The sequence below is a fragment of the Coregonus clupeaformis genome, chromosome 36 (genome assembly GCF_020615455.1).
Source record: "Coregonus clupeaformis isolate EN_2021a chromosome 36, ASM2061545v1, whole genome shotgun sequence".
In the NCBI taxonomy this organism is placed as follows: domain Eukaryota; kingdom Metazoa; phylum Chordata; class Actinopteri; order Salmoniformes; family Salmonidae; genus Coregonus; species Coregonus clupeaformis.
The window spans coordinates 27472029-27498099 of NC_059227.1; the positions used below are offsets into that span (position 1 = coordinate 27472029).

The window sequence follows — 26071 nt, forward strand, 5'->3', positions numbered from 1 at the left end:
AAATAGCTGTGCAGCGATGCTCCCCATCCAACCTGAAAAAGCTTGAGAGGATCTACACAGAGGAATGGGAGAAACTCCCCAAATACAGGTGTGCCAAGCTTGTAGCGTCATCCCCAAGAAGAGTTGAGGCTGTAATCGCTGCCAAAGGTGCTTCAACAAAGTACTGAGTAAAGGGTCTGAGTACTTATGTAAATGTAATATATCCGTTTTTTATTTTTAATACATTTGCTAAAATTTCTAAAAACCTGTTTTTGCTTTGTCATTATAGGGTACTATATGTAGATTGATGAGAAGAAGAAAAAAAAACTATTTAATCCATTTTAGAATAAGGCTGTATCGTAACAAAATGTTGAAAAGGTTAAAGGGTCTGAATAAAGGGGGGGCAGATCTCTGGGTGGGATTCAAGCAGCAGTGCAGCAGGCAATGGGAGAAGGTGTCACACCCACTTGGGAGAAGCTTTTGTCAGGAGGCTGAGTAGGAGAGGAGGCGTTCAACCTTACCAGACAGGTGCGTGGTGGAGCAGATAAAAATGTCTGAAGCGGGCCTCCCGAGTGGCGCAGCAGTTTAAGGCAGTGCTAGAGGTGTCACTACAGACCCGCGTTCGATCCCAGTCTGTGTCGTAGATGGCCGCGAACGGGAGACCCATGTTGCGGCGCACAATTGGCCCAGCGTCGTCCGGTTAGGGGATGGTTTGGCCGGCCGGGATGTCCTTGTCCCATCGCTCTCTAGCAACTCCTTGTGGCGGGCCGGGGCGAATGCACGCTGACTTCGGTCACCAGTTGTACGGTGTTTCCTCCGACACATTGGTGCGGCTGGCTTCCGGGTTAAGTGAGCAGTAGGTCAAGAAGCAATGCGGCTTAGCGGGGTCATTTTTCAGAGGATGCGTGGCAATCGACCTTCGCCTCTCCCGAGTCCATACGGGAGTTGCAGCGATGGGACAAGACCGTAACTACCAATTTGGATTTCACGAAATTGGGGAGGAAAAAAAAGGTCTGACGCGAAAAGCTGAATGAAAAACGTTGGGCGAAGACAAAACCAAGACGCCAGTAAAAACGCTACATTCCAAAGCCAGATCAAACAACAATTTAAGTAAAGATCAAAAGGTAAACACTGCAGATGTCCCAGCAGCGTCCTTAGCCAGCAGCCATTCGTTAGAAAGGTATTCATCATAACTGTTAAAAAGATGAATGTATCCATCTCTACCTCTGATTTCTGTCTGAAATGCACCATTAAAATGCAATTGCAGATCCCATCTCCCTCCCTGAAAAAAACTCTCTAAACATCATGATCTGCCTGAATATTTCATTACGTTATGACTGACACAGGAAGTTATCCGTTCACTCGTACCCAAATCGGACACATTTTAAAGACCTCATTGTCAAGTATTAATGTATTGGCCTAAGGATAGGTTCAAGTTCAACAGATACAAATATAAAATGGGTCCAGGGAAAGGCTCTAGATGGGCAAGATCCCTCTTTCTGTGTATAGGCTAATGCTGACATAACATACAGTAAAAAGAGTGGAGACAATTATCTTGACATTACATGATGTTGAGTACTACATTGCACGAGGCACATAAACCATTTCTCACAGAGAGTACTAATCAAAGTACATGTTTCTCTGTGATGCGTGAGGAGTGGAGCGTGGATCCACACCACTCTCCTCGACTACAGCTAATAGCCGATAATAGTGGCCCCAGGAGCTTGCTATCATTTCTGAAGCACATTGCCAAGCCGAGGAGACGCATAGGCATGAAATCACATGGCATGCGAAAATGTTACCATTATATGGGGGGGCCTCAATGCAATTCAACTGAAATATTACTGAAGGTCCCTGTCTGACACATAACTGTTTCTATGTCCATGTACAGTATTAGAAAAAAGGGTTCCAAAAGGGTTCTTTGGCTGTCCCCATACTATTTGTGAAGGTCCGGTCACACAAATTTACTAGGTGGCAAAGGTCCGGATGGATAATGTAATTTATCGGCATGGTAACAAACCCCCAACTCGCAACCCATGCGACCCCAAACTGTTCACACCCCTCTTGTTGGCGGAGAGAAAATGTTGCAGTTTTAAATCTAATCTCCCGCAATTCTACACATTTTGCATGGGGCAGAGATTTATTTAGCTGTTTTAAAGCTCATTTCCTGCAATTCTATGCATTATTCCATGTCATATGTGTGTTTATATGATACCAGGGGTTGAAGTTATTGGGGGGGGGATATCTGCGGTCCATATTGACCCCGTTCTGGTTCTGGATCCGGTCCGCGGTCTGCCAGTTGAGTATAGAGGCCATAGGAAACACTTTTTGGTTCCAGTGAGAACTATTTTTCGTTCCACGTAGAACACTTTTGGTTCAATGTAGAACCGTCTGTGGAAAGGGTCCTACATTGAACCCAAAAGGGTTCTACCTAGAACCAAAGGTTCTTCAAAGGGTTCTACTATGGAACCCTTTTAGGTTCTAGATAGCACCTTTTTGTCTAAGAGTGTATAGCACCTTCCCTGGCTTCTATATCTGCCTCTAAAGTCCTGATGGATAAAGATAATGCGCTTAACATATTCATCATAATACATCCTCTGGGTATATATTATTTCTATCTTGCGCTAACCATATTGTAAATCAATATACTGTTTGATTCTCCTCCAAGCCCTGCATCAACTCTACATCTTGTATCCCTTGATGATTCAGGTTTGGCAGAGAAAAGAGAAAACATGTATTATTTTCACCGTGTCAGAGATTTGTGTTGATGAGTAAGAAGGACTGGTTTTCTCACTTGCTGTTGTCAAAATCAAATCAAATATTATTGGTCACATGCGCCGAATACAACAGGTGTAGACTTTACAGTGAAATGCTTACTTACAAGCACATTCACAACGATGCAGAGTTAAAAAGTAGACAAATATTTGCTAAATAAAAAAATGAATAGTAACACAATAAAAACATCAACGAGGCTATATACAAGGAGTACCAGTACCGAGTAAATGTGCAGGGGTATGACGTAGTTGAGGTATTTGAGGTAATACAGTATGTACATGTGGGTAGGGGTATAAGTGACTAGGCAATATATAATAAACAGAGTAGCAGCAGCGTATGTGTAGTGTGAAAATATGTATGTGTGAGTGTATGTGTGTGCGTGTACGGCGTCAATATGCATCTGTGTGTGTTTTGTCTGTGTGAGTGTATGTAGTGTGTGTGTGTATGTGTGTGTGTTGGAGTGTCAGTGTAGTATGTGTGAGTGTGTGGGTAGAGTCTAGTGAGTGAGTATAGAGACAGTTCAAGGGAGTATGTGCAAAACAATTAAGATGTATACATAATAATGGGGGTCAATGTATTGTCTGTGTAGCCATTTGATTAACTGTTCAGCAGTCTTATGGCTTGGGGGTAGAAGCTGTTCAGGTGCCTCTTGGTCCCAGACTCCAGTACCACTTGCCGTGTGGTAGCAGAGAGAACAGTCTATGACTTGGGTGGCTGGAGTGTTTGACAATTTTTAAGGTTGTTGTCTGACACTGCCTAGTATAGAGGTCCTGGATGGCAGGGAGTTAGGCCCCAGTGATGTACTAGGCCATAAGCATTACCCTCTGTAGCGCCTTGAGGTTGGATGCCGAGCAGTTGCCATACCAAGCGGTGATGCAGCCCATCAAGATGCTCTCAATGGTGCAGCTGTAGAACTTTTTGACGATCTGAGGGCCCATGCCAAATCAATTCAGCCTCCTGAGGGGGATGAGGTGTTGTCATGCCCCCTTCACGACTGTGTTGGTGTGTTTGGACCATGAAAGGTCCTTAGTGATGTGGACAGCGAGGAACTTGAATCTCTTGACCCGCTCCACTACAGCTCTGTCTATGTGAATGGGGGCGTGTTCAGACCTCCGTGTCCCCTTGTGTCATCTGGGGATCTGTTGGGGTGGTATGCGAATTGGAGTGGGTCCAGCGTTTCTGGGATGATTGTGTTGATGTGAGCCATGACCAACATTTCAAAGAATTTCATAGCTACAGATGTGAGTGCTACGGGGTGGTAGTCATTTAGACAGGTTACCTTGGTGTTCTTAGGCACAGGGACTATGGTGGTTTGCTTGAAACATGTAGGTATTACAGACTGGGTCATAGAGAGGTTGAAAATGTCAGTGAAGACACTTGCCAGCTGGTCAGCGCATGCTCTGAGTACGCGTCCTGGTAATCCATCTGGCCCTGCGGCCTTGTGAATATTAACCTGTCTCTACGGAAAACGTGATCGTACAGTCATCCGGGACAGCTGGTGCTCTCACGCATGGTTCAGTGTTGCTTGCCTCGAAGCGAGCAAAGTAGGCATTTAGCTTGTCTTGTAGGCTTCGCTACACTGGGCAGCTCACGGCTGGGATTCACTTTGTAATCCATGATAGTTTGCAAGCCCTGCCATCCGGATTAGTGTCCTGGTCCTTGAAAGCGGCAGCTCGAGCCTTTAGCTCAGTGCGGATGTTGCCTGTAATCCATGGTTTCTGGTTGGGATATGTACGTATGGTCACTGTGGGGACAACATTGTCAATGCACTTATTAATGAAGCCAGTGACTTATGTGGTAAACTCCTCAATGGCATCGGATGAATCCAGGAACATATTCCAGTCTGTGCTAGCGAAACAGTCCTGATGCTTAGTGTCCGCTTCATCGTGCCTCTTCCATGTTGAGCGCGTCACTGGTACTTCCTGTTTGAGTTTTAGCTTGTAAGCAGGAATCAGGAGGATAGAGTTATGGTCCAATTTTCCAAATGGAGGGTGGTGGAGAGCTTTGTATGCATCTCTGTGTGTGGAGTAACGGTGATCTAGTATTTATCCCTCTAGTTGCACAGGTGACATGCTGGTAGAAATGAGGTAAAACAGATTTCAGTTTTCCTGTATTAAAATCACCGGCCACTAGGAGCGCCGCCTCTGGATTAGGATTTTTCTTGTTTGCATATGGCCCTATACAGCTCATTGAGTGTGGTCTTAGTGCCAGCATCGGTTTGTGGTGTTAAATAGACAGCTACGAAAAATACAGATGAAAACTTTCTTGGTAAATAGTATCGTCTACAGCTTATCACGAGGTATCTTAACTCGGGCGAGCAGAACCTCAAGACTTCCTGATTGCGCACCAGCAGTTGTTAATAAAGAGACACATACCAGACCACCCCCCTGATCTTACCGGACTCTGCCATTCTGTCCTGCCAATGCATAGAAAAACCAGCTAGATTTATATTATCCATGTCCTTGTTCAGCCAAGACTTCGAGAAGCATAGTATATTACAATTCTTAACGTCCCATTGATAGGATAGTCTCGAACTGAGCTTGCCCAGTTTATTCTCCAGCGATTGCACGTGTAGAGGCAATTTTTTCATTCTCCACCATAGTATCACCAGGGTGCCCGCACACCGACATTTTAGTCATTTAGCAGACGCTCTTATCCAGAGAGACTTACAGTTAGTGAGTGCATACATTATTTGTTTTTTTCATACTGGCCCCCCGTGGGAATCGAACCCATAACCGTGGCGTTGCAAACGCCATGCTCTACCAACTGAGCTACATCCCTGCCAGCCATTCCCTCCCCTACCGTGGACCAATTGTGCACCACCCCATGGGTCTCCCGGTCACGGCCGGCTCCAGAGCCTGGATTCGAACCAGGATCTCTAGTGGCACAGCTAGCACTGCGATGCAGTGCCTTAGACCACTGCGCCACTCGGGAGGTTAATAGCGACCTCTATAGCGCCGTCTTCACCTCCTTTGAGTGTCAGGGATTAGGGCCTGGTCCGGGATAATCAATATGTCTTTTGCCTCCTACTCATTGAAGTAGAAGTCCTCATCCAAATCAAGGTTAGTGATAGCTGTTCTGATGTCCAGAAGCTCTTTTCGGTCATAGGAAACAATGGCGGAAACATTATGTACCAAAAAAGTTAAGATCAGCGCAAAACAAATACACAAAATTGCACAATTGGTCAGGAGCCTGTAAAACAGCTGCCATTCCCTCCAATTCTAAAAATGTTTTATTACATTGACTATAGGGTAGCAAAACTTAAACTATCATTCTAATCATCACTGTTATAATGCCAATTTATAATCTACTTTCCAATTCCACTGAAATAAGTAATGTTCTAAGCTAAAAAGCTATAATAAACTGTAGTGGCAATGACTGAAACAACTGACGACAGAGAACTCAAATATAATATGTAACGAAAGGATTACATCTCTTGAGGCTACAGCTGAAATTATCTGACTTTCTCAAGGTTTTAACAGAGTAACTGATTTAAATGGCATTAAGTAATTGAATTTCCTTTCTGGCTGGTTTCACAGTCATTTGGAGATGTGCTACTGTACTATATATCAGCTTCCAGTGATACATGTTCAGCCTCATCAAATAGCTGCTATAATGGATTGACAGAATATCCACCCATTGAGTTTAGGGATTAAATTCTCTTGCTTATGGCCTACTAAGCATAAGGGGGCCAAGCGCCACGCAGCGCTTAGCGAAAAAAGGCAGTGTAAAATTGGATAGTGAGTTGTTTCGCTGTCAAACAATTCAACGGACAGACAAAAGCAACGGATGATGGATGGATCACTTAGGATCAACAACACCATTAGCTAAATTATTATGGAAAACTGGGTTTGAAAGGCTGCTAGTTCTGTACACGTGGCAGTGTTATTGATACTGTGCATTTTGTTTACTGTAAAAGGCATCGTTTACTGTTTGGCACCATCCATCTATCTTTTGTGAAAGCTGAGAGACAAATTATTTTCAGGCAAACAAAACAAGTCAACTGGAGTGTTAAAGCAACACTTGTATTGAGTGTCTCCTCCATACAGTGTATCACAACTTGTTATTTTGTTACCTCATAGATCAAAACTATCGGTGTACCTTCTCATTTGAAAATGTATGAAACGTTTAAAAAAAGTCTGGCTTTGTTACCTGTAGATGAGGACTTCGTCGTCGGAACAGTTGTACTGGAGCTGAAACATCTTCACCTTGGGCGCTGCCTTGCTGACTGTCCACTTAACCAGAGCTGAAATGGCCGTCACCTCTGACACAGTGACCACTTTCTCAGATGGGCTCTTGGGAACCCCCTTGCTGATCCTGGTGGTGCCTGTGATGTCCGAGAGGCGGGACTTGGGCTGCGAGGCCTGACTGGTGCCATTGCTGAGGTGGGGCAGCTGGATGATTGACAGCTCCACGGAGGCGGTGGACTCTCCGGCCACGTTGGCCGCGATGCAAGTGAAGGTACCGTAGTCCTTGGAGGTGGTAATGAGGATTTCCAGGGTGCCGTTGCGGTAGACAGCGGTACGGGATGAGTTGCCAAGGAGATGGTCATCGGGGGCCATCCAGTGGATGGTGGGGGTGGGGTCTCCGACGGCCTCGCACTTCAGGCTGGCCGTCTGGCCCTCCAGCACCAGCATCCTGTGGGTGTGCTGAGTGATGAGTGGCGGCTCGCACACAAACTCCTCCTCCCTCACATTCCAGAAGTAGCGCCCTTTCAGGCTGGGAGGGGAAGCGCAGGTCTCCAGGTCGTCGTCCCTCTCCAGCCGCCGCAGCCACAGCACCTCGCAGTTACAGTGCAGGGGGTTTCCCCCGATGCTAAGGGACAGCTGAGGGGTGTAGGGTGTGGTCAACAGCATCGAATCCTGGGCCCTGGCGAAGATGGGGTCTGGGGGCAGCTTCTGCAGCCGGTTGGAGGTGAGATCAAGGCGAGCCAACCTTTCTAGATCAGTAAAGGTCCCCTCAGGAATAAAGTCCAGGAGGTTATGATCAAGACTCAACTGGTGGAGGGAGACCATCTGCTTGACTGACTCCCAGGGCAGGTTCCTCAGGTTGTTGTAGGACAGATCCAGATCCTCCAGGGAGGGGGCCAGGTCTTTGAAGGTCCGGTCTGAGATGCGTCCCAGCTGGTTGTTGTTGAGGATAAGGTGCTGCAGGTTAACCAGGCCCCGTAGATCATCCTGACCCAGCTCCATGAGGCGGTTGTTGTCCAGGTGTAAGGAACGCAGGGTCTCCAGGTCCCCGAAGGAGAAGGGTTGGATGTAGCTGATGGTGTTGCGGCTGAGCGTCAGGTCCACCAGGTCAGTCATGTTGGCAAAGTCCTGCTGGGTGATGCGGAGGATGTAGTTGCCACCCAGCCGGAGCTCCACAGTGCGCCGGTCAAGGTCCAACGGGACGAAGAGCAGGCCTTTGGAGGGGCACAGGGTCCCCAGGGACTCGGATAGGTTCTGGCAGACACAGTACTTGGGGCATGCATGGGCCATCATCACTGTGGTTCCCAGGACCAGCAGGAAACAGAGGATGTGGTCCATGGTAGAGTCACACAAAGGAACCTACACACACAGGGAGAGAGAGAGAGAGAGAGAGAGAGAGAGAGAGAGAGAGAGAGAGAGAGAGAGAGAGAGAGAGAGAGAGAGAGAGAGAGAGAGAGAGAGAGAGAGAGAGAGAGAGAGAGAGAGAGAGAGAGAGAGAGAGAGAGAGAGAGGGGGAGAGAGAGAGAGAGAGAGAGAGAGAGAGAGAGAGAGAGAGAGAGAGAGAGAGAGAGAGAGAGAGAGAGAGAGAGAGAGAGAGGATTAGTTATTTCATAGTGGGCACTTCTCGTTTCACTATTGCTGTGGCAGACAATCATCAGCTCATGTTGCTGTAACCTATCTGTGCGGGTCTCTGCCTAGAGCAGTGGGGTTTTGCGGCCTGTTGTTGACAGCCTCCCCGGGTAATCTTGATGTGTATTGATCGGACTGCACTTTGATCAAACTCAACAGCTGTCATCAAATCCACATGGATTAGAGCTAGGTTTGATCTGTTGTTTATGGTCGGATAGGAATGTATGTGGGTGGATGTGTGTGTGTGTGTGTACGTGTCTGTGTATGTGTGTGTGTGTGTGTGCGCGTGTGGGAATCTTTACAGTAAATCTGTGGATCCAAATTAATCATTTAAAAAACAACAATATTAGGTCACTTAATACTAACAGCTAGTCATAAGACAGTCATAAATAGAGGCAGATATAACCAAGTTTTGCTCCTGTGAGATGTCAAAACATTTAGATTTACCATGTCGAGAGCTTGGGACTATAAGGTTCTATTTGCATTTTTGTCAAAATTGAGTTATTGACATAACTTTGTTCTGTTCAATGTTCTCTACCTACACTATATAAACAAAAGTATGTGGACACCCCTTCAAATTAGTGGATTCGGCTATTTCAGCAACACCCGTTGCTGACAGGTGTATAAAATCGAGCACACAGCCATCTCCATAGACAAACATTGGCAGTAAAATGACCTTACTGAAGAGCTCAGCGACTTTCAACGTGGTGCCGTCATAGGATGCCACCTTTCCAACAAGTCAGTTCGTCAAATTTCTGCTCTGCTAGAGTTGCCCCGGTTAACTGTAAGTGCAGTTTTTGTGAAGTGGAAATGTTTAGGAGCAACAGCGGCTCAGCCGCGAAGTGGTAGGCAACACAAGCTCACAGAATGAGAAAATCGTCTGTCCTCAGTTGCAACACTACTGAGTTCCAAACTGCCTCTGGAAGCAACGTCAGAACAATAACTGTTTGTCGGGAGCTTCATGAATTGGGATTCCATGGCCGAGCAGCCACACACAAGCCTAAGATCATCATGCACAATGCCAAGCATCACTGGAGTGGTGTAAAGCTTGCCGCCATTGGATTCTGGAGCAGTGGAAACATGCTCTCTGGAGTGATGAATCACGCTTCACCATCTGGCAGTCTGACAGACGAATCTGGGTTTGGCGGATGCCAGGAGAATGTTACCTGCCCCAATGCATAGTGCCAACTGTAAAGTTTGGTGGAGGAGGAATAATGGTCTGGGGCTGTTTTTCATGGTTTGGGCTAGGCCCCTTAGTTCCAGTGAAGGGAAATCTTAATGCTACAGCATACATTGACATTCTAGATGATTCTGTGCTTCCAACTTTGTGGCAAGAGTTTGGGAAAGGCCTTTACTGTTTCAGCATGACAATGCCCCCATGCACAAAGCGAGGTCCATACAGAAATGGTTTGTCGAGATCAGTGTGGAAGAACTTGACTGGCCTGCGCAAAGCCCTGACCTCAACCCTATCGAACACCTTTTTGGGATGAATTGGAAGGTCGACTGAGAGCCAGGCCTAATCGCCCAACATCAGTGCCCGACCTCACTAATGCTCTTGTGGCTGAATGGAAGCAAGTCCCCACAGCAATGTTCCAACATCTAGTGGAAAGCCTTCCCAGTAGAGTGGAGGCTGTTATAGCAGCAAACGGGGGTCTAGGTAAATCAGCATTAAGTTTCTTAGTACCCCATATATAGAACAATCTTCAGTTCTCTACAGCTTGATGGTGTCTCTCAGACCATTCAAAAAGTTAATTGATGACCTCTTTGCTGAGCATTGTGATTGCTTTTCTTGAGTGTGTTTGTAATTTTGTATATTTGTATTCAACTATATTTTGTCAATTGTGTGCATGCAGGGCTGCCTTGCTAAAGAGACCTTGGTCTCAATGGGACTGGCTCTCTGTTCAAATAAAGGTAAAATGCATCCCACCTCTAGGGGGCAGTGGCAGCTGGGACCAGGTAAGTAACCTTTGGTATGCATAAGAAGTCTGTGGTGTGCACAGGTGGAGGGAATTACCAAGCTAATCAGCTGAATGAGTGTGATCTCCCGACCCGCGGGGCTTTTCATTTGGTATCTTTAGTTTGACATGCCCTTTTGGAGTTTCATTTTCGTGTTATAATTCGTTTGTCACCAACTGAAACATCAACGACCCGCTTGTGCTACGACCCGCCTGCGCTACTTTCGCGTCACTGCACACACCTAGAACAATTAGGCAAGCTTAGGGCCCCTAGACTCAGCGGGAATAGTATAACAGTAGGTTGTCTAAACAGTTCTGTAACACACATACAATTTGTCTAAAACACTATACTGCATTGATGACAGAGCCATTAATCATGGAAAAGGTTGCCCTTTAATGGCTCCTGTCATTTATGGCCCTTTGAGGACACCGTTGTGGTCCCTATCGGGGAAGTCATGTGACATGGGTCAATTCCAACAATGGATGTTTCACGCAGGTGGAGATAATACTGTAAACATTATTTATTCTGTGTGATCAGGGAATACTGGGTAATAACTCAAGCCCAAAGCAATGGAGATGTCTATGACATGCTTCATTAATCTTCCTCTTATTATTGTTGATAATGTCAGTCACACACACATGTGGTCTACAAACACACACACAATGTGCGCAAGCGGGCACAAACGCAAGTACACCCACAAACACACATACACACACACAAGGCTGCTGAGGGGACGATGACTCATAATAATGGCTTGAATGGAGTAAATGGAATGGTATAGAGTACATTTCAAACACATGGAAACCGTGTGTTTGATACTGTTCCATTTATTCCGTTCCAGCCATTACTATGAGCCATCCTCCCCAATTAAGGTGCAACCAGCTTCCTGTGACACACACACCTCTATGACCTCACTCTCTACACATCCATCAACATCCACACCCTCTTTCATCCCCGTGATGGACGTACGCTGTCTATCTAACAACATACAAGTCTCTCTCTCTCTCTTTCTCTCTCTCTCTCTCTCTCTCTCTCTCTCTCTCTCTCTCTCTCTCTCTCTCTCTCTCTCTCTCTCTCTCTCTCTCTCTCTCTCTCTCTCTCTCTCTCTCTCTCTCTCTCTCTCTCTCTCTCTCTCTCTCTCTCTCTCTCTCTCTCACACACACACTCACATACAGGTAACTGCCAAAATAAAGGAAACACCAACATAAAGTGTTTTAATAATGTGTTGGGCCACTATGAGTCGCCAGAACAGATTCAATGCGCCTTGGCATTGATTAAGTGTTTGGAACTCTATTGGAGGGATACGACACCATGCTTCCACAAGAAATTCCATCATTTGGTGTTTTGTTGATGGTGGTGGAAAACGCACTCTCAGGCGTTGCTCCAGAATCTCTCATGTGTTCAATTGGGTTAAGATCTGGTGACTGAGACGGCCATGGCATATGGTTTACATCGTTTTCATGCTCATCAAACCATTCAGTGACCTCTCGTGCCCTGTGGATGGGGGCATTGTCATCCTGGAAGAGACTACTCCCATCAGAATATAATTGTTTCACCATAGGTTAAAGGTGATCACTCAGAATGACTGTGTATTTATTGGTGTTTACCATTCCCTCGAAGGGGTTGAGTGGACCTAAACCATGTCAGGAAAATGCACCCCACCTGCTTTCAATATACTTTGTATCCCTCATTTACTCAAGTGTTTCCTTTTTTTGGCAGTTACCTGTATATTATCTTGCAAGGATTTCCATATAAAGTAGCGTAGGCTATGAAGCAGTACATTTTTTGCATCAATTGACTTTAACCGCATTTGTATTTATATCGACTTGCGGCAGAATTCAAAGACCTTTGGCAACACAAAGCATCTCTGGGGCTTTTGAACTCCAGAAAATGGAGGTGGCTAATCATTGGCCCAGTGAATAGAGCAACGGCAAAGCTGTAAGGATGGATAAGAGAGCACGCTTCACGTTAAAGCGGCAATCAGCAGTTGAAACAATAACAAAGCGCTCTCCCCATCCCCATTTCAGTAAAAAGCTGAGGGATGGGTCTGGAGAAATGTAACCACTCTCATATTCATAGACAGAGCAATGGATGCAAAGACTGACCATCCATGATATCAACATTATAGTTTGAACAATTTTTTGAGGCTATATAGTGTTTGTTTACAATTACCTTGTTTACAAACATTGGAGTAAAATACATTTATATTTTAGGTTCTGATGGAGTCTGACAGCTGAACTAAACTCATGAGGCATTTATAAGTTATATTCTTCAAGAATCAATGGGTACACATAATTAATTCATAAGTCCAAAAATGGATGTAGCAATTGCAGATTGCGGTAGCACTTTATAATATCTCCACATAATAAAGCATTTAGAATGGATTAGTAAACAGTTTATTCATATTGATCATTACTCCATTCATAAGATGTTTAATATAGGTCCTTCTAAACCATTTACTAATCATTATTTAAGTATTTTTGCGTGGCCTGAACTGGTGTGGGCTATTTATACTTAATAAATACTATATGTCCCCTACTATGTCCCCTGTAGCTCAGTTGGTAGAGCATGGCGCTTGCAACGCCAGGGTTGTGGGATCGTTTCATACGGGGGGCCAGTATGAAAATTTATGCACTCACTAACTGTAAGTCGCTCTGGATAAGAGTGTCTGCTAAATAACTAAAATGTAAAAATGTAATGTAAAATATTTAAAAAATTGAGTGACCAGTGTAATTTCTCACAAAAAGATGGACATGCCATTAGTAGCAGTACCTAATGCTCCTTAAGATCTCAAAATAGCCCAGAACATATCAATAGTAAAGAAATAAGCACACAACACAGGATGTTAAACGAAATATATTGAAAATGTTATTCACAAAAACTGTTGTGAAACAACTGTTGCAAGGACTTGGTTTTGCTAATGTTGTCAACCTCATGAACGTGAACTAATCATAAAAAAGGAAGATGTAGCCTCCTCTATTGTGGTAGTAATTAGGATCGTGCCTTGATGTGCGCACTCATCGCACTACACTGACCGACATGGGGAACTGTGAAGACATCATCACAGGTCTAGCTTCCAACATGCTCACCCACTGGCAGGTGCATCAGAACATTATCACAGAGGTTAAAATGTCTGCTTACAATATGGGCTAATCAGTTGCCCGAGGAAAGGAGAGGAACACGTGGCGCCTGGATAGAATGTTGGTTGCAATGTTGGTAGCACAGAGGCCACGACAGCATGATAACTAATTTGTTATAACTCTGGTGTTATCCATTGTATAACAAATCAAATCAAACCTTTATTGGTCAAAGGATGTAAACTGTACGGTGAACTCCCCAAATCGAATGTTGGTTGTATCGAAGAAGCTCACTCGTTTCTTATCATTCTTGTATTATTCATTTTTATTGTCAAATCATAATTTCCTCAGGGGAAAATAGATTGTTGATGTTAAGATGTTCTCGACGGGGTGCTGACTGTTTAGGTCTTAGACCATAGCACAGCAAATATAGTCTAAGAGCTCAACCTACGCTTCTCGAAAAAAATAAACGATGATTCATATTTCCATGGATATTATATTCTTACCGGTTTCTTGCATTGTTTTAACAGGTATCTCTCTCATTAAGATGCTCAGCTGAAGGTGAGATGTTTCCAACCCAGATAATTATCAAGCCTCCACATCACATTCAGACATGGGTATTTGCAGTTCTATAATTGGTATTGCAGGCAGGTACAATACATATTCTCTTATATATAAATAATAATATAGCCTAAAGAGAAAAAAGTGTGGCTGGGATTGATATATTCACTCACACCTGCTCTCCCATTTACTTTGACAGTGCCTGCCTGTACTTATGCTGTACGTTCGGATTGTACACTGCATGTTTCTAGTGAGATTGAGATATTGGATTGTCAATTCATGTTAGGATTGTGTGCTGCATAGTTCTAGTGAGATGAAGATATTGGATTGCGAGGGTTCTGCCTGTCTGCATATGACAATCCCATCTTTGTCACCTTGCAGACAGAGTGATCCAGTGCAAACGTCTCGATCTGGGTGTTGAGTCTTTGTTTGCAGAAGCAGCAGAATCTGGACTGATACTTGATTTAATCTTCAAGACATGGGGAGACCGGGTGCCTATTAGCATTCTTCTGCTAGCGGTTTAGTGAACAGGCTCTAAGTAGCTTTCCGACAGAAATCTCCTATCACCTGTCCCCTTCCTGAATGGAGGGCTGCATGAGTCTGCAAAGATGTCTGTTCTGAGTGTGCACTTTAGAGAGTGAATTACCAAGTTGATGTTGACTGTTGTGTTTAGGGGAAATGTCAGTGATTTGGGCCGGGAAGGGGGCTTGAAGGACTAAATGGCAGGGGCACAGGGTAGGGTAGGAAAGGTGGAGGGAGTGGAGAGCTGTGGGTCACTCGGCTTGTTAAATGGAGCAGCCTACCACAGACAGACAGGAAGGCAGACAGACAGACAAGACAGAGATATAGCGAGACAGACAGACAGACAGATACCCGCACACACATACATCACGCCCTGTAAGGCTACATTCTTGTGATGTGTCGCCTTTTTCTGCTGCAGTGCCATTTTAATTCTTCCCGCATGGCTGCATGGATTTCTCGGGCAACACTGATCTCATTTATCAAAAGTGACAGGGGAGTTTTCATAACAGCTAGCCTGGGCTAAAGATCAGCTTATTCTAACTAAGAGAAAAGAAAACACTCTCTCTCCCTCACCTTTACAGAGCAGGTACAAAAATAATCAAAGAAATGCATACAAAGATAACCCCAACCCATTCCCCCTTCAGTCCCCATCCACCCGCCCACATCCTCCCCACCTGGAAACCATTTTGTTTTTCGCAGCAGTGATGCCTGCCAGCAGTAATCTTCTCTGATTGATTGAGAGATTCAAGGGGCTATCATCATTAAGTAACATAATAGATGCAAAGCATTGAATATTTAAATTACCCCAGAGCTTCTTCATTCACAAAGCAGGTCTTCTGTCTTCCACCGCCAAGTTTCCTATGACTTTGAGCAGCAAGCTCCCATTAAAAAGATGAAAAATAATAATGGCTGTTGGTGACACAATGAGATGGCTCCTCTATTGTCTGCTTAATTAACCTCATCAGCTAATTCTCCTTCCACCTACTCAAAGGTTTCTTTGGTGTGACATGGCAAAGGATGCCTGCCTTCTAACGCAGCGGTGAGATTGCATTTCAGGGGAAATTATTTGCCCTTTTGGGAAGATATATGAGGGGATTACTTGTACCTGCTCCACAATTAGGAATCTAAATTAAAGATATGAACCATTGACAACTCAATTGTTCAGGCCAGCATTTGGATCCTTCATTGGTCCAATAGAGAAAAGTCCCTGGCATGCCTGCAATTTGGTAATAGCCTTTATCTCCAAAGCACCATAGATCACATTGCCACAGATCAGCAGGCTTCATGACCAAATCTCTCACAGGAGAATACGCAGGGCAATAACAGGCTGCAGGGAGAGAGAGGCCCTCTCAAATGCCAGTGCAGTCATGCAGGGAGCAATATACGTTGGAGTATATTGGCATAGCAGTTAAATAGGCATGAAGATACGCGTGCACTAGTATGCACGAACATGCATACACACAGACTATGAGTGCACACACACAGACTACACGTGCATGCAAACACACACACACCCCTTTTGCACTGGGAACAAGACATAAATCAATATGGACACATCTTCATTCCCATCTAGCCTCCCTATTGGGCCATAGTCACAGGTAATGGGATGAGTCAGAGAGCTCTGTGTCTCAGGGAGCACCTGCCCAGGCTGACCCCCACACTGTACCTGCCAGTCCCCCTCTCTCCCTCAGTCCCCCTGGTCTCCCTGGCTGAGCGGTCAGCTGTAGCTGGCCCATCTGGCAGCTCAGATAGTCAGTAGACTTCCCCTGGTGCCGCACCCGCTCTAATGAATGACTTAGAAAATGAGTGGCGCAGTGGTCTAAGGCACTGCATCGCAGTGCTAGCTGTGCCACTAGAGATCCTGGTTCGAATCCAGGCTCTGTCGTAGCTGGCTGTGACCGGGAGACCCATGGGGCGGCGCACAATTGGCCCAGGGTAGGGGAGGGAATGGCCAGCAGGGATGTAGCTCAGTTGGTAGAGCATGGCGTTTGCAACGCCAGGGTTGTGGGTTCGATTCCCACGGGGGGCCAGTATGAAAAAAAAAAAAAAAATGTATGCACTCACTAACTGTAAGTCGCTCTGGATAAGAGCGTCTGCTAAATGACTAAAATGTAAAAATTAAAAATTAGGAGCATTAAACACAGGCTAAGAAATGCTGTCTGACAAAAATGAGTTCTTAATCTCTCTGGGAGAGGCGTTTGTTGTGTTCCCAGTGGTGAGAGTGTTAGAAGAAGCTGCCCGCCCGAGGCAAACAATATAAGCACGGCTGTTTGTAAAAAGAGATGTGAGAGATAGAGAGGGGGCATCATGGGAGAGGGAGAGAGAGAAAGGCTAGAGAGATAGGAGGGAGAGAGACAGAGTGAGAAAGCGATATCACTGATGACAGTCTTAGTCACCAACTACAGTGACAACAGTGTTGAATGATAGTCGCTATTTGAAATGCTATATTCAGAGATGACGATGATGATGAGGGGCTGGGGTTTGTGGGTGTTGTCACTCATTCACAGGTACCATTGACACCACATGAGCAGGAATAGCCCTGGTTAGTTGGTGACTAAGACTGCCATGTTATCAGTGATATCTCTTTCTCACTCTGTCTCTCTCCCTCCTATCTCTCTCTAGCTCTTTCCATCTCTCGTCTCTCTCTCTCTCTGCAGCTCTCTCTTTCTCCTCTCTCTCATTCTCTCCCACACTTTCTCTGCCTCTCTCGCTTTCTCTGCCTTTCTCGCCAAATCTCTCTCTCTTTCTCCTCTCTCTCATTCTCTCCCACTTTCTCTGCCTCTCTCATCTGTAAAAAAACACTACAGTCAGCAAAAACATTAGTTTTTTACTATAGTAAATACTACAGTATTACATTTGCATATATCCTGCCCATTCCCCTCCCCTATCCCAATTTGTGCCACCCGTAAGTAAAAAACCGACATGCCAAGTATAGACGATACAGTATATTATGTTCCCTACAGGTTATAGAAAAGAGCAGAAGGTCTGAACTCTCTGTTCAGAACCCAGTCCTACCTATCTACAGGTTATGGGAAAAGTTATTTTTTACTTTTTCTCAAGGAGAAAGCACCCAACTTCTATGTCAAAGATAGTAAAACACAAAGATAGTCCCCTATAGTCAACTGTAAATACTACAGTTATCTCTCTCTCTCTCTCTCTCGCTCTCTCTCTCTCTCTCTCGACTGCTCTTATCAGTGTGTGTCAGACAGCATCCCACGTCCTCCTGCACAAAGCCTGCAGGCTCATACACACGCAGGAATCAAATTTAGGCCTAGAAAGAGTCAGTGAAGATCATACACAAATAGAGAAAGGACCAGAGGGACACACAGACCCAGAGATGGAGAAAGGGATGGACGGAGATATTTCCTTCTCTTACATACTGCACATTTCAGAACATTACAGTATTGTGGGTGGTGGTAATGGTCATGGTGGTGGCGGTAGCAATGATGATGATTGCGGTCTTGCTACTGCTATGAAATGAGCTACATTAATTCTACTCCTACTGTTATAAATGTAATGGTGCAACACTCTACTCAGCCCACAACATGTATGCAATATCAAACTAGTAGAATAATAGTTTCAATCCCGCTTCTGCTTTGGATTTTGTATTGTCAAAGCTGTTTAATAAAAGATTATACAATCATTAGTTCAGAGTATCAAATTCACTGGGCTTTTCAGTGAAGCACGATAAAAGGTAGATCGTATCCAGTGTGCTCTAGCCTTTAAACTAATCAAAAGGGGGAAGCAACATTTATTTTAATATTTTTAATAAGTCTTACAAATTATTTTCATGTAGATTAGAGTTTGAGCTAAAAGCACAGAGAGATTTCACTACAGACACTGTTGTTGTTATGTCGCGTTATCTATTGACTTCTATTGGCACAGCATGTCTTCCAAGGTCATCTAATCATCATAGTTTTGTAAATGGCTTTGAGTGGGGTGGAGATTATTTGCCTTGAGAAGATCAATGGAGTTCTCCATTGGGATTCTTCTGGGGCTTTTGTGAACAACAAATTGAGCATGAGTGTTGTTGGCCCACTTTCTAATGTTTGTTTTCTGTTTGTTAAGCCTTTTCTTTGTTGAGGTGCTTCACATAGGGCATTCAAGGGGACTTTGAATACTATACTGCGGATTGTTGCATGCGTATAGTCGAAAAAAGTGATTCATTATCCCATAAAATAATTATAGACAGAGCTCAGAGCAATCTCGAGGTAATGAGAGCAATTAAACGGGGATGAAATATTAATAGGGCAGGATATTACTTTACTGTAGTTAGCCAAGTCAATACAAGTGGCATAAAAAGTCCTGTTGCTTTTCTGGAAAGCTCCGCATGGCTCTGTGGTAGCACAGTTTCCCTTCCTACTCTGGAAAACAGGCTAAAAATCCCCATCCATAAACAGCCTTCATGTTTATGTGAGCCTCTCTTATCTCCTGTCGTATAACTCATTGGAATAATGAAATGCCATGGAATCACTGCAGTGGCTGCCCAGAGGGGGTTATGCTAGCCTGCAAAGAAGTCCCATCTGGCCAAAAACTAATCATTCCATTGTCTCTTTGAAACTTCCTTCTTAATGTTTTCTATACTCATTGTAAAGGGTCAAATCCGAGAATGCAATCCGGAGAGATCAAAAACGGAATATACTGTCAAGACTGTTGGATCAGATGGTGGAAGTTATAATGGGGTTAGTTCCGGCCTTGCCGTCTGAATTGGAGCCACACAGCGCTGCTGTAAAAGACTTGAGAAGACAAATAAACAATGTCACTCAAGAAATGATGACAGGGCATTTTAAATAGGGGTAATGGAAAGCTCAGGAAGACGCAATTATGTCGACTCGATGGGAAGTAAAGTTATTATATCGTGGCAGATTTTCAATACAAACCTAACCCATCTCAGGAATCTTGAGTAGCAGAGTGTCAGCCACAGTGATTAATAGGGACAGAGGATACCAATTCTGAGTGCCACACATATACATTTATAGTAGCATCTGTTAAAAAATAAATCTGATCATTGAATACACACAGTACCAGTCAAAAGTTTAGACACACCTACTTATTCCAGCGTTTTTCTTTATTTTAACTATTTTCTACATTGTAGAATAATAGTGAAGACATCAAAACTATGAAATAACACATATGGAATCATGTAGTAACCAAAAAAGTGTTAAACAAATTTTATATTTGAGATTCTTTGAAGTAGCAGCCACCCTTTGCCTTGATGACAGCTTTGCACACTCTTGGCATTCTCTCAACTAGCTTCATGAGGTAGTTACCTGGAATGAATTTCAATTAACAGGTGTGCCTTGTTAAAAGTTAATTGTGGAATTAATGTGTTTTAGCCAATCAGTTGTGTTGTTACAAGGTAGGGGTGGTATACAGAAGATAGCCCTATTTGGTAAAAGACCAAGTCCATATTATGGCAAGAACAGCTCAAATAAGCAAAGAGAAATTACAGTCAATCATTACTTTAAGACATGCAGGTCAGTCAATAGCGAACATTTCAAGAACTTTGAATGACACGTCCGATGGGCCAGAGGGCTCTTGGAAGCTGGGGGTCCACCAACATAACCACCATATCCCATTTGGGGTTGGCAGGGATGGAATGCCACTTCTGGCAGGCTTGCAGGCTGGGTAGGTAGTGCCTGATGTAGCTGGACCAGAAGTGATCCGTCAGGATCTGGCAGTGTCTCCATCGACGTCTGCTGAAGAGCTCAGTCTCCGGGTACACCACTTGCGGCAGGGATCCATCAGGCCGCCCCATCAACAGGAGGTTAGGAGTCACGGGGTCCAGGTCTGCGATACTGGAGGACACGTAGCCCAAGGGCTTCGAATTCAGGATACCCTCCACTTCAATGAGGACAGTCCTGAGCACTTCTTCGGTCACTGACTGGGCACCCACTGTAGTGTAGAGGGCAGTCTTAACGGAGTGAATCTCTATCTCCCAAACTCCTCCGAAGTGCGGTGCTGCAAGGGGGTTGAAGCGGAAGGCAAAGGCCTCATGCAGCTCCATTTCGCTTCCCCAGAAGTTTGTTCCCTGGTCAGAGAACAGCTCAGCCGGCGTCCGTCGGAGGACAAAAATCTTCTAAGGGCCATCAGAAAGGAGTCAGCATCGATGTTGGTCAGGAGGTCCAAGTATATACCCCTCATCTTGAGACACTTGAAGTTTATCCACCATCTCTTCTCAGTTTGACCTGGAAGGGCCTGATGCAGTCAATGCCCGTGGAGTGGAAGGCTGGTTTGAAGAGGTGCAGACATGCAGCTGGTAGGTCAGCCATTAGCCATCTTGGGGACAGCAGGTCTGGATTTCCATCCATGGCATTCTGTGCAGGTGTGATGGAAGCGACGGATGGCTCCCACCCGCGGAGGATCCAAAGGATGCGGCGGATCTCTGCAAACACCCTCTCAGGGCCACGATGGCACAGATGGTAATCTTGGATCAGGAGCCTAGTGGGATGAACTGTAGCACATTCTAGACGTAGTCTACCACCAACTCAGATGAGTTCTCCGGACTTGTCAAGTTCAGGTGACAAAGTAAGTAGGTGACTGCTGGACGGGACAGGCTTCCAGCTTTCAGGAGACGGAGCTCATATGGGAAACTCTATTGCTAGTCTCTCTTCTAGATGACGGTCCCCACTTTCTGGTAGTCTTCGGCAGTAGGGTCACCACCCTGACCTGCCACCCCGTGTAGCACTTGCGTAGTAACTTCTAGAAGCTCCTTCCATGTGGTACACTGGCTCACATCGGAGTCTTGGGGACCAGCAATTGCAGTCACACCGCAGAAGGTGGGCTTCCGGAGTTCAGACGTGTCCTCTTCAGGATGAGCGTTTGGCTTAGCTGGCCACTCGTCTGGACTTTGAAGGAGAAAGTGTTCCTTGGCTCCATCTGTTGGACTTCGCAAGGTCTTTCAGAGTCTTGCATCTTGTGATGTCATCTGCAGGATTTTTGCCAAATCCACATGGCGCCATGCACGGAGATCTGTAAGGTCTTGAAACTCAGCCATCCGGGTGCCTTCAAAAAATGTGAAGTAGCAGGAATCCGACTGCAGCCACATCAGCACGGTTGTGGAATCTGTCCACAGGGTGGTCTGGTCGATCTTCAAGGTAAGCTCTTTCTCTAGCAGCTTGGCAAGCTGGGCTCCAGTGACGGCTGCACAGAGCTCCATTCTTGGTATGAAATGTATTTGCTTAGGAGCATCTCTGGACCTGGCCATCAGCAATGACAGGTAGGTCTTGTTGTGACTATCTTCTTTCCTCAGGTACCCGACAGACCCGTAAGCCTTCTCTGATGCGTCGCAGAACACATTAACCTCTCTGGTGACACTCGACTGGTAGACATCTGCAGGTACGTAGCACCTAGGCAGGGTGATGCGTGGCAGGATCTGTAGCTCTCCTTCCCAATTGTTCCAAGCCTGGTGAAGATCTTGAGGGAGAAGAGGGTCATCCCAGTCCCAATGTTAGGACCGCTACTATCTGTTCAGGGATGCTGCCAAACCCTGGTCTGACGAGCTGCTGCTTGGCGAAGCAGCTAGCCTGGCTGCTAGCTAGCTATCAAGCTAGCCAGGTTTCCTTGACAGTTTGAACACAAGCCGCGACGCGGGTAGCCCTTGTGGCTGGGACCGCGGATAGTCCCGGGCTTGTGGCTGTTTAAATCCCTGCTGTTTTCATCAGCCCTGCGAGCTGTGCTCGTGTTAAAGAAGGAGAAGACAGTGTTTTGCTATTACAGACGACTGGGAAAACAGACTATCTAGCGGGACAAAGGTAGGTCCTGGCAACAGGGACTCATCCAGGCTGAGGCCCTGGAACTGGTAGCAGCAGTTGAATACGATGCGATTCTTGCCATTGTGACTCAGCATGGGGTGGGGGATGTACCACGATTCTCCTTCTTGAGTGGGCATGTCAGAGCTTAACTTCTTAACTGAGCTTGCCTGCACCAGTTTCTGTATCTCAGCACTGTAGGCTGCAGCTCTCTCTGGAGAGAGGCAGGACCAGGAAGCCGTCGACCTGCTCGAGACCAAGAGCGCACGCATAGAGTTAGACGGAGTGTTTAAGTGATCCACTAGGATCTGATACTTGAAGAGCTCGTTCCCGTCAGCTGGCAGGAAATTCCCTAGTGCGATCTTCAGGCGAGCAAACTCAATTGGGTCTCGGCTGTTGAAGTTAGAGATGGTTGGCCTAGGCCCTCTGTAGGTCTGCACTGCTGCTGCGGAGGTGAAGCCTCTAGGGGGCTGCGGATGCGGTTGAGTGTCTGGTCTAGGTATCCATGGAACCTGACCTGGTTGGCGACCTGATGGGTGCTCTGGTTAACTTTGGCTGGCGGCTCCTCGTGGTTCATAGGCTGCTGCATGAGGGTGAGCCCTAGGAGGAAAAGACTGCCGGGTCACTGCACCGACGTAGTGCTGTGAAGGTGCAGCACTGGCCTGGTGAGGAGGTTGGCTCTAGTCCACATCAGGGTTGTAACTTGACTCTCTGGGACACGGCAAAGGACTAGCCTCTCTTGGAGGGTGGCCTGGAGTCTTGACAACTGATGCTGGTTTGCTCTGCTTAACAGCAGTGGAAGTAGCCTGATCCCTCATGACTTTGAGCTCACTCATCATCTTATCCAGGAGGTCTACTACTTTCTCTTTCTCTGGTTTTCAGATTTTCCTCTGTAGGCCATGGTGGTTGATCAGGCCACTCAACATCATCACATTCCTCTTCATCGTGATCGTACTCCTCATTGTACTCTTCCTCTAGCTCAAATGGGGATATGAGGTGGACTGGGAGAACCGATTCAATTCGTACAGTGGAGCCAGACTGTTGTTGAGTAGACATTGGGGGTGTAGCTGGCTGCAGCCGAGTCAACGGGTGGCTGGAGACTGCAGACCTTATCCACAAGCTTCCTAATTTCCTGTTTAACTTGGCTAATTCTCTCTGTATGACTAGTTGAGAGTTACGCAGCTTCTCGTTCTCTTTCCGGAACTCCTCTAGCGCTGCTTGGTAAGCTGTTGGCAGCTTCCTGTGTTCCCGGTAAGCGCAGGGTGTGGAGGCTTCTCTGCTTACCTCCATGAGCTCTCTTTTTCTGTGCAGGCTGTGGGCTAGCTGGGGTTCTGAACCATACCCTCTGTGGTGATGGCTCAGATGGTCCCTATCTGGGGCAGCATACCATTGAACCTGGCGAGTGGATGAGGTTGCACATGACGAGATGAAGGGGGTCATCTTGGCAGCTCCTCTTCCTGCCCATGTACATTATATCGTGCTGTGCTATGGTGTGGTGAAGCGTGCATTCTATGGCTCACATAGCCTACCTCGTAATCTTGTAGATGCTGTGGTGGCCGGTCTGATGCTTCGGACGAACTGCTGGCTGTGTGAAAGCTTCACTCATGTAGTTGTCTTGCATCTTGCTCTGGGAAAAAGCACTGAAGATCCGTCTCGAATGGACCACAATGTAGTTGAGGAATTTGTGGACTATATATTCTGTAGGGTTAGGTTTTACTTAGCACTATGTGTTCTCTCCCAGGTGCTTGTAAGGGCACAGATGACAGACCGGTAGGATTCCAGTTGAGGTTGTTTAATGACGCTGATTCACAAAGCAGTAATGGTACAGCACAGTGTATGGCTTGACAATTGTGTTAACCAAGAGTTTGTGTGGTACTGAAAACTGCTAAATTAAATACAATAGCAAATGGCAGGTATAGGCTTAATACAACCTCCAATAATATGGCTACAACAGGTTATCTGCTGCACAGGGCAATATAACCTAACAACATGGCTGGCAACTACAACATGAGGGCAACTACACAGCACTACTAAGCAGCACCATCATCCTCACACAACTGCATGAACTTGAATGTATAATGCATCCACAAGGCTCATTGCTAACAAAATACCCACATAATCTATACAGTAGACATCCATATAACCACAGGGCATATATGACTAGACACTGAAATGCTAAATGTCTGAAATTAGAAGACAAACAACAGGGTTAGCAAGCTTACAGTTGCTAGCTTGTGGTAAAAACGTGAATTAGCATAACAAAGGAGTGCATCCACAACACATGAATTGTAAGAAATATGAGCACACTGGCCTTGGCTAAAACAAAGAATGCTAACTAAAGGTAATCACAGGAGATGGCTGGAATTTATCAGGGTTTGTGTACTTTCTCTAGTTACTTCCTTCTCCTCAGAAATCGCCCAGCATACTCTGCTCCACATCACCGGTGGGTGGGGTTACAGCTCTCCTATGATGAACTAATATTTACTCTCAATAGTCTTTCTTACAATGATCACATCTGTTACACAGTCTTCTTGTCTTTGCTGGACTGGTGTTACATTAGCAGCCTGGTCACATAGACTAGACGTAACATAGTAAATGTAAATCCGGGACACTCAAATTAGTATGATACACTACATGACCAAAAGTATATGGACAATCATGGGCATTAATATGGAGTTGGTCCCGCCTTTGATGCTATAAGAGCCTCCACTCTTCTGGGAAGGCTTTCCACTAGATGTTGGAACATTGCTGCAGGGACTAGCTTCCACTCAACCACAAGAGCATCATGTTGGGCGATTAGGCCTGGCTTGCAGTCGGCTTTCCAATTAATCCCAAAGGTGTTCGATGGGGTTGAGGTCAGGGCTCTGTACCGGCCAGTCAAGGTCTTCCACACCGATCTCGACAAACCATTTCTGTATGAACCTAATTTTGTGCACGGGGGCATTCTCATGCGGAAACAGGAAAGGGCCTTCCCCAAACTGTTGCCACAAAGTTGGAAGCACAGAATAATCTAGAATGTAATTGTATGCAGTAGCATTAAGATTTCCCTTCACTGGAACTAAGGGGCCTAGCCCGAACCATGAAAAACAGCCCCAGACCATTATTCATCCTCCACCAAACTTTACAGTTGGCACTATGCATTGGAGCAGGTAGCGTTCTCCTAGCATCTGCCAAACCCAGATTTCTCTGTTGGACTACCAGATGGTGAAGCGTGATTCATCACTCCAGAGAACGCGTTTCCACTGCTCCAGAATCCAATGGCGGCGAGCTTTACACCACTCAAGCCGACGCTTGGTATTGCGCATGGTGATCTTAGGCTTGTGTGCGGCTGCTCAGTCATGGAAATCCATTTCATGAAGCTCCCGACGAACAGTTCTTGTGCTGATGTTGCTTCCAGAGGCAGTTTGGAACTCAGTAGTGAATGTTGCAACCGAGGACAAACTATTTTTTCGTTCTACGCGCTTCAGCACTTGGCGGTCCCGTTCTGTGAGTTTGTGTGGCCTACCACTTCGCGGTTGAGCCGTTGTTGCTCCTAGATGTTTCCACTTCACAATAACAGCACTTACAGTTGACCGGGGCAACTCTAGCAGGGCAGAAATATGCCTAACTGACTTGTAGGAAAGGTGACATC

The 26071-nt window shown here is 45.7% G+C and overlaps 1 protein-coding gene across 2 annotated transcripts in view; it reads right to left on the minus strand.

The window, feature by feature from the left end:
* Window positions 1-26071, minus strand: part of LOC121552696 (leucine-rich repeat and fibronectin type-III domain-containing protein 2) — a 157984-nt gene that overhangs the window by 17976 nt on the left and 113937 nt on the right. For both annotated transcript variants that reach the window (XM_041865705.1, XM_041865704.1), the window contains one exon: window positions 6907-8303. In XM_041865705.1, the coding sequence (XP_041721639.1) occupies window positions 6907-8282 (1376 nt within the window). In that variant the 5' untranslated portion in view covers window positions 8283-8303. The remainder of the gene's footprint in view (window positions 1-6906; window positions 8304-26071) is intronic.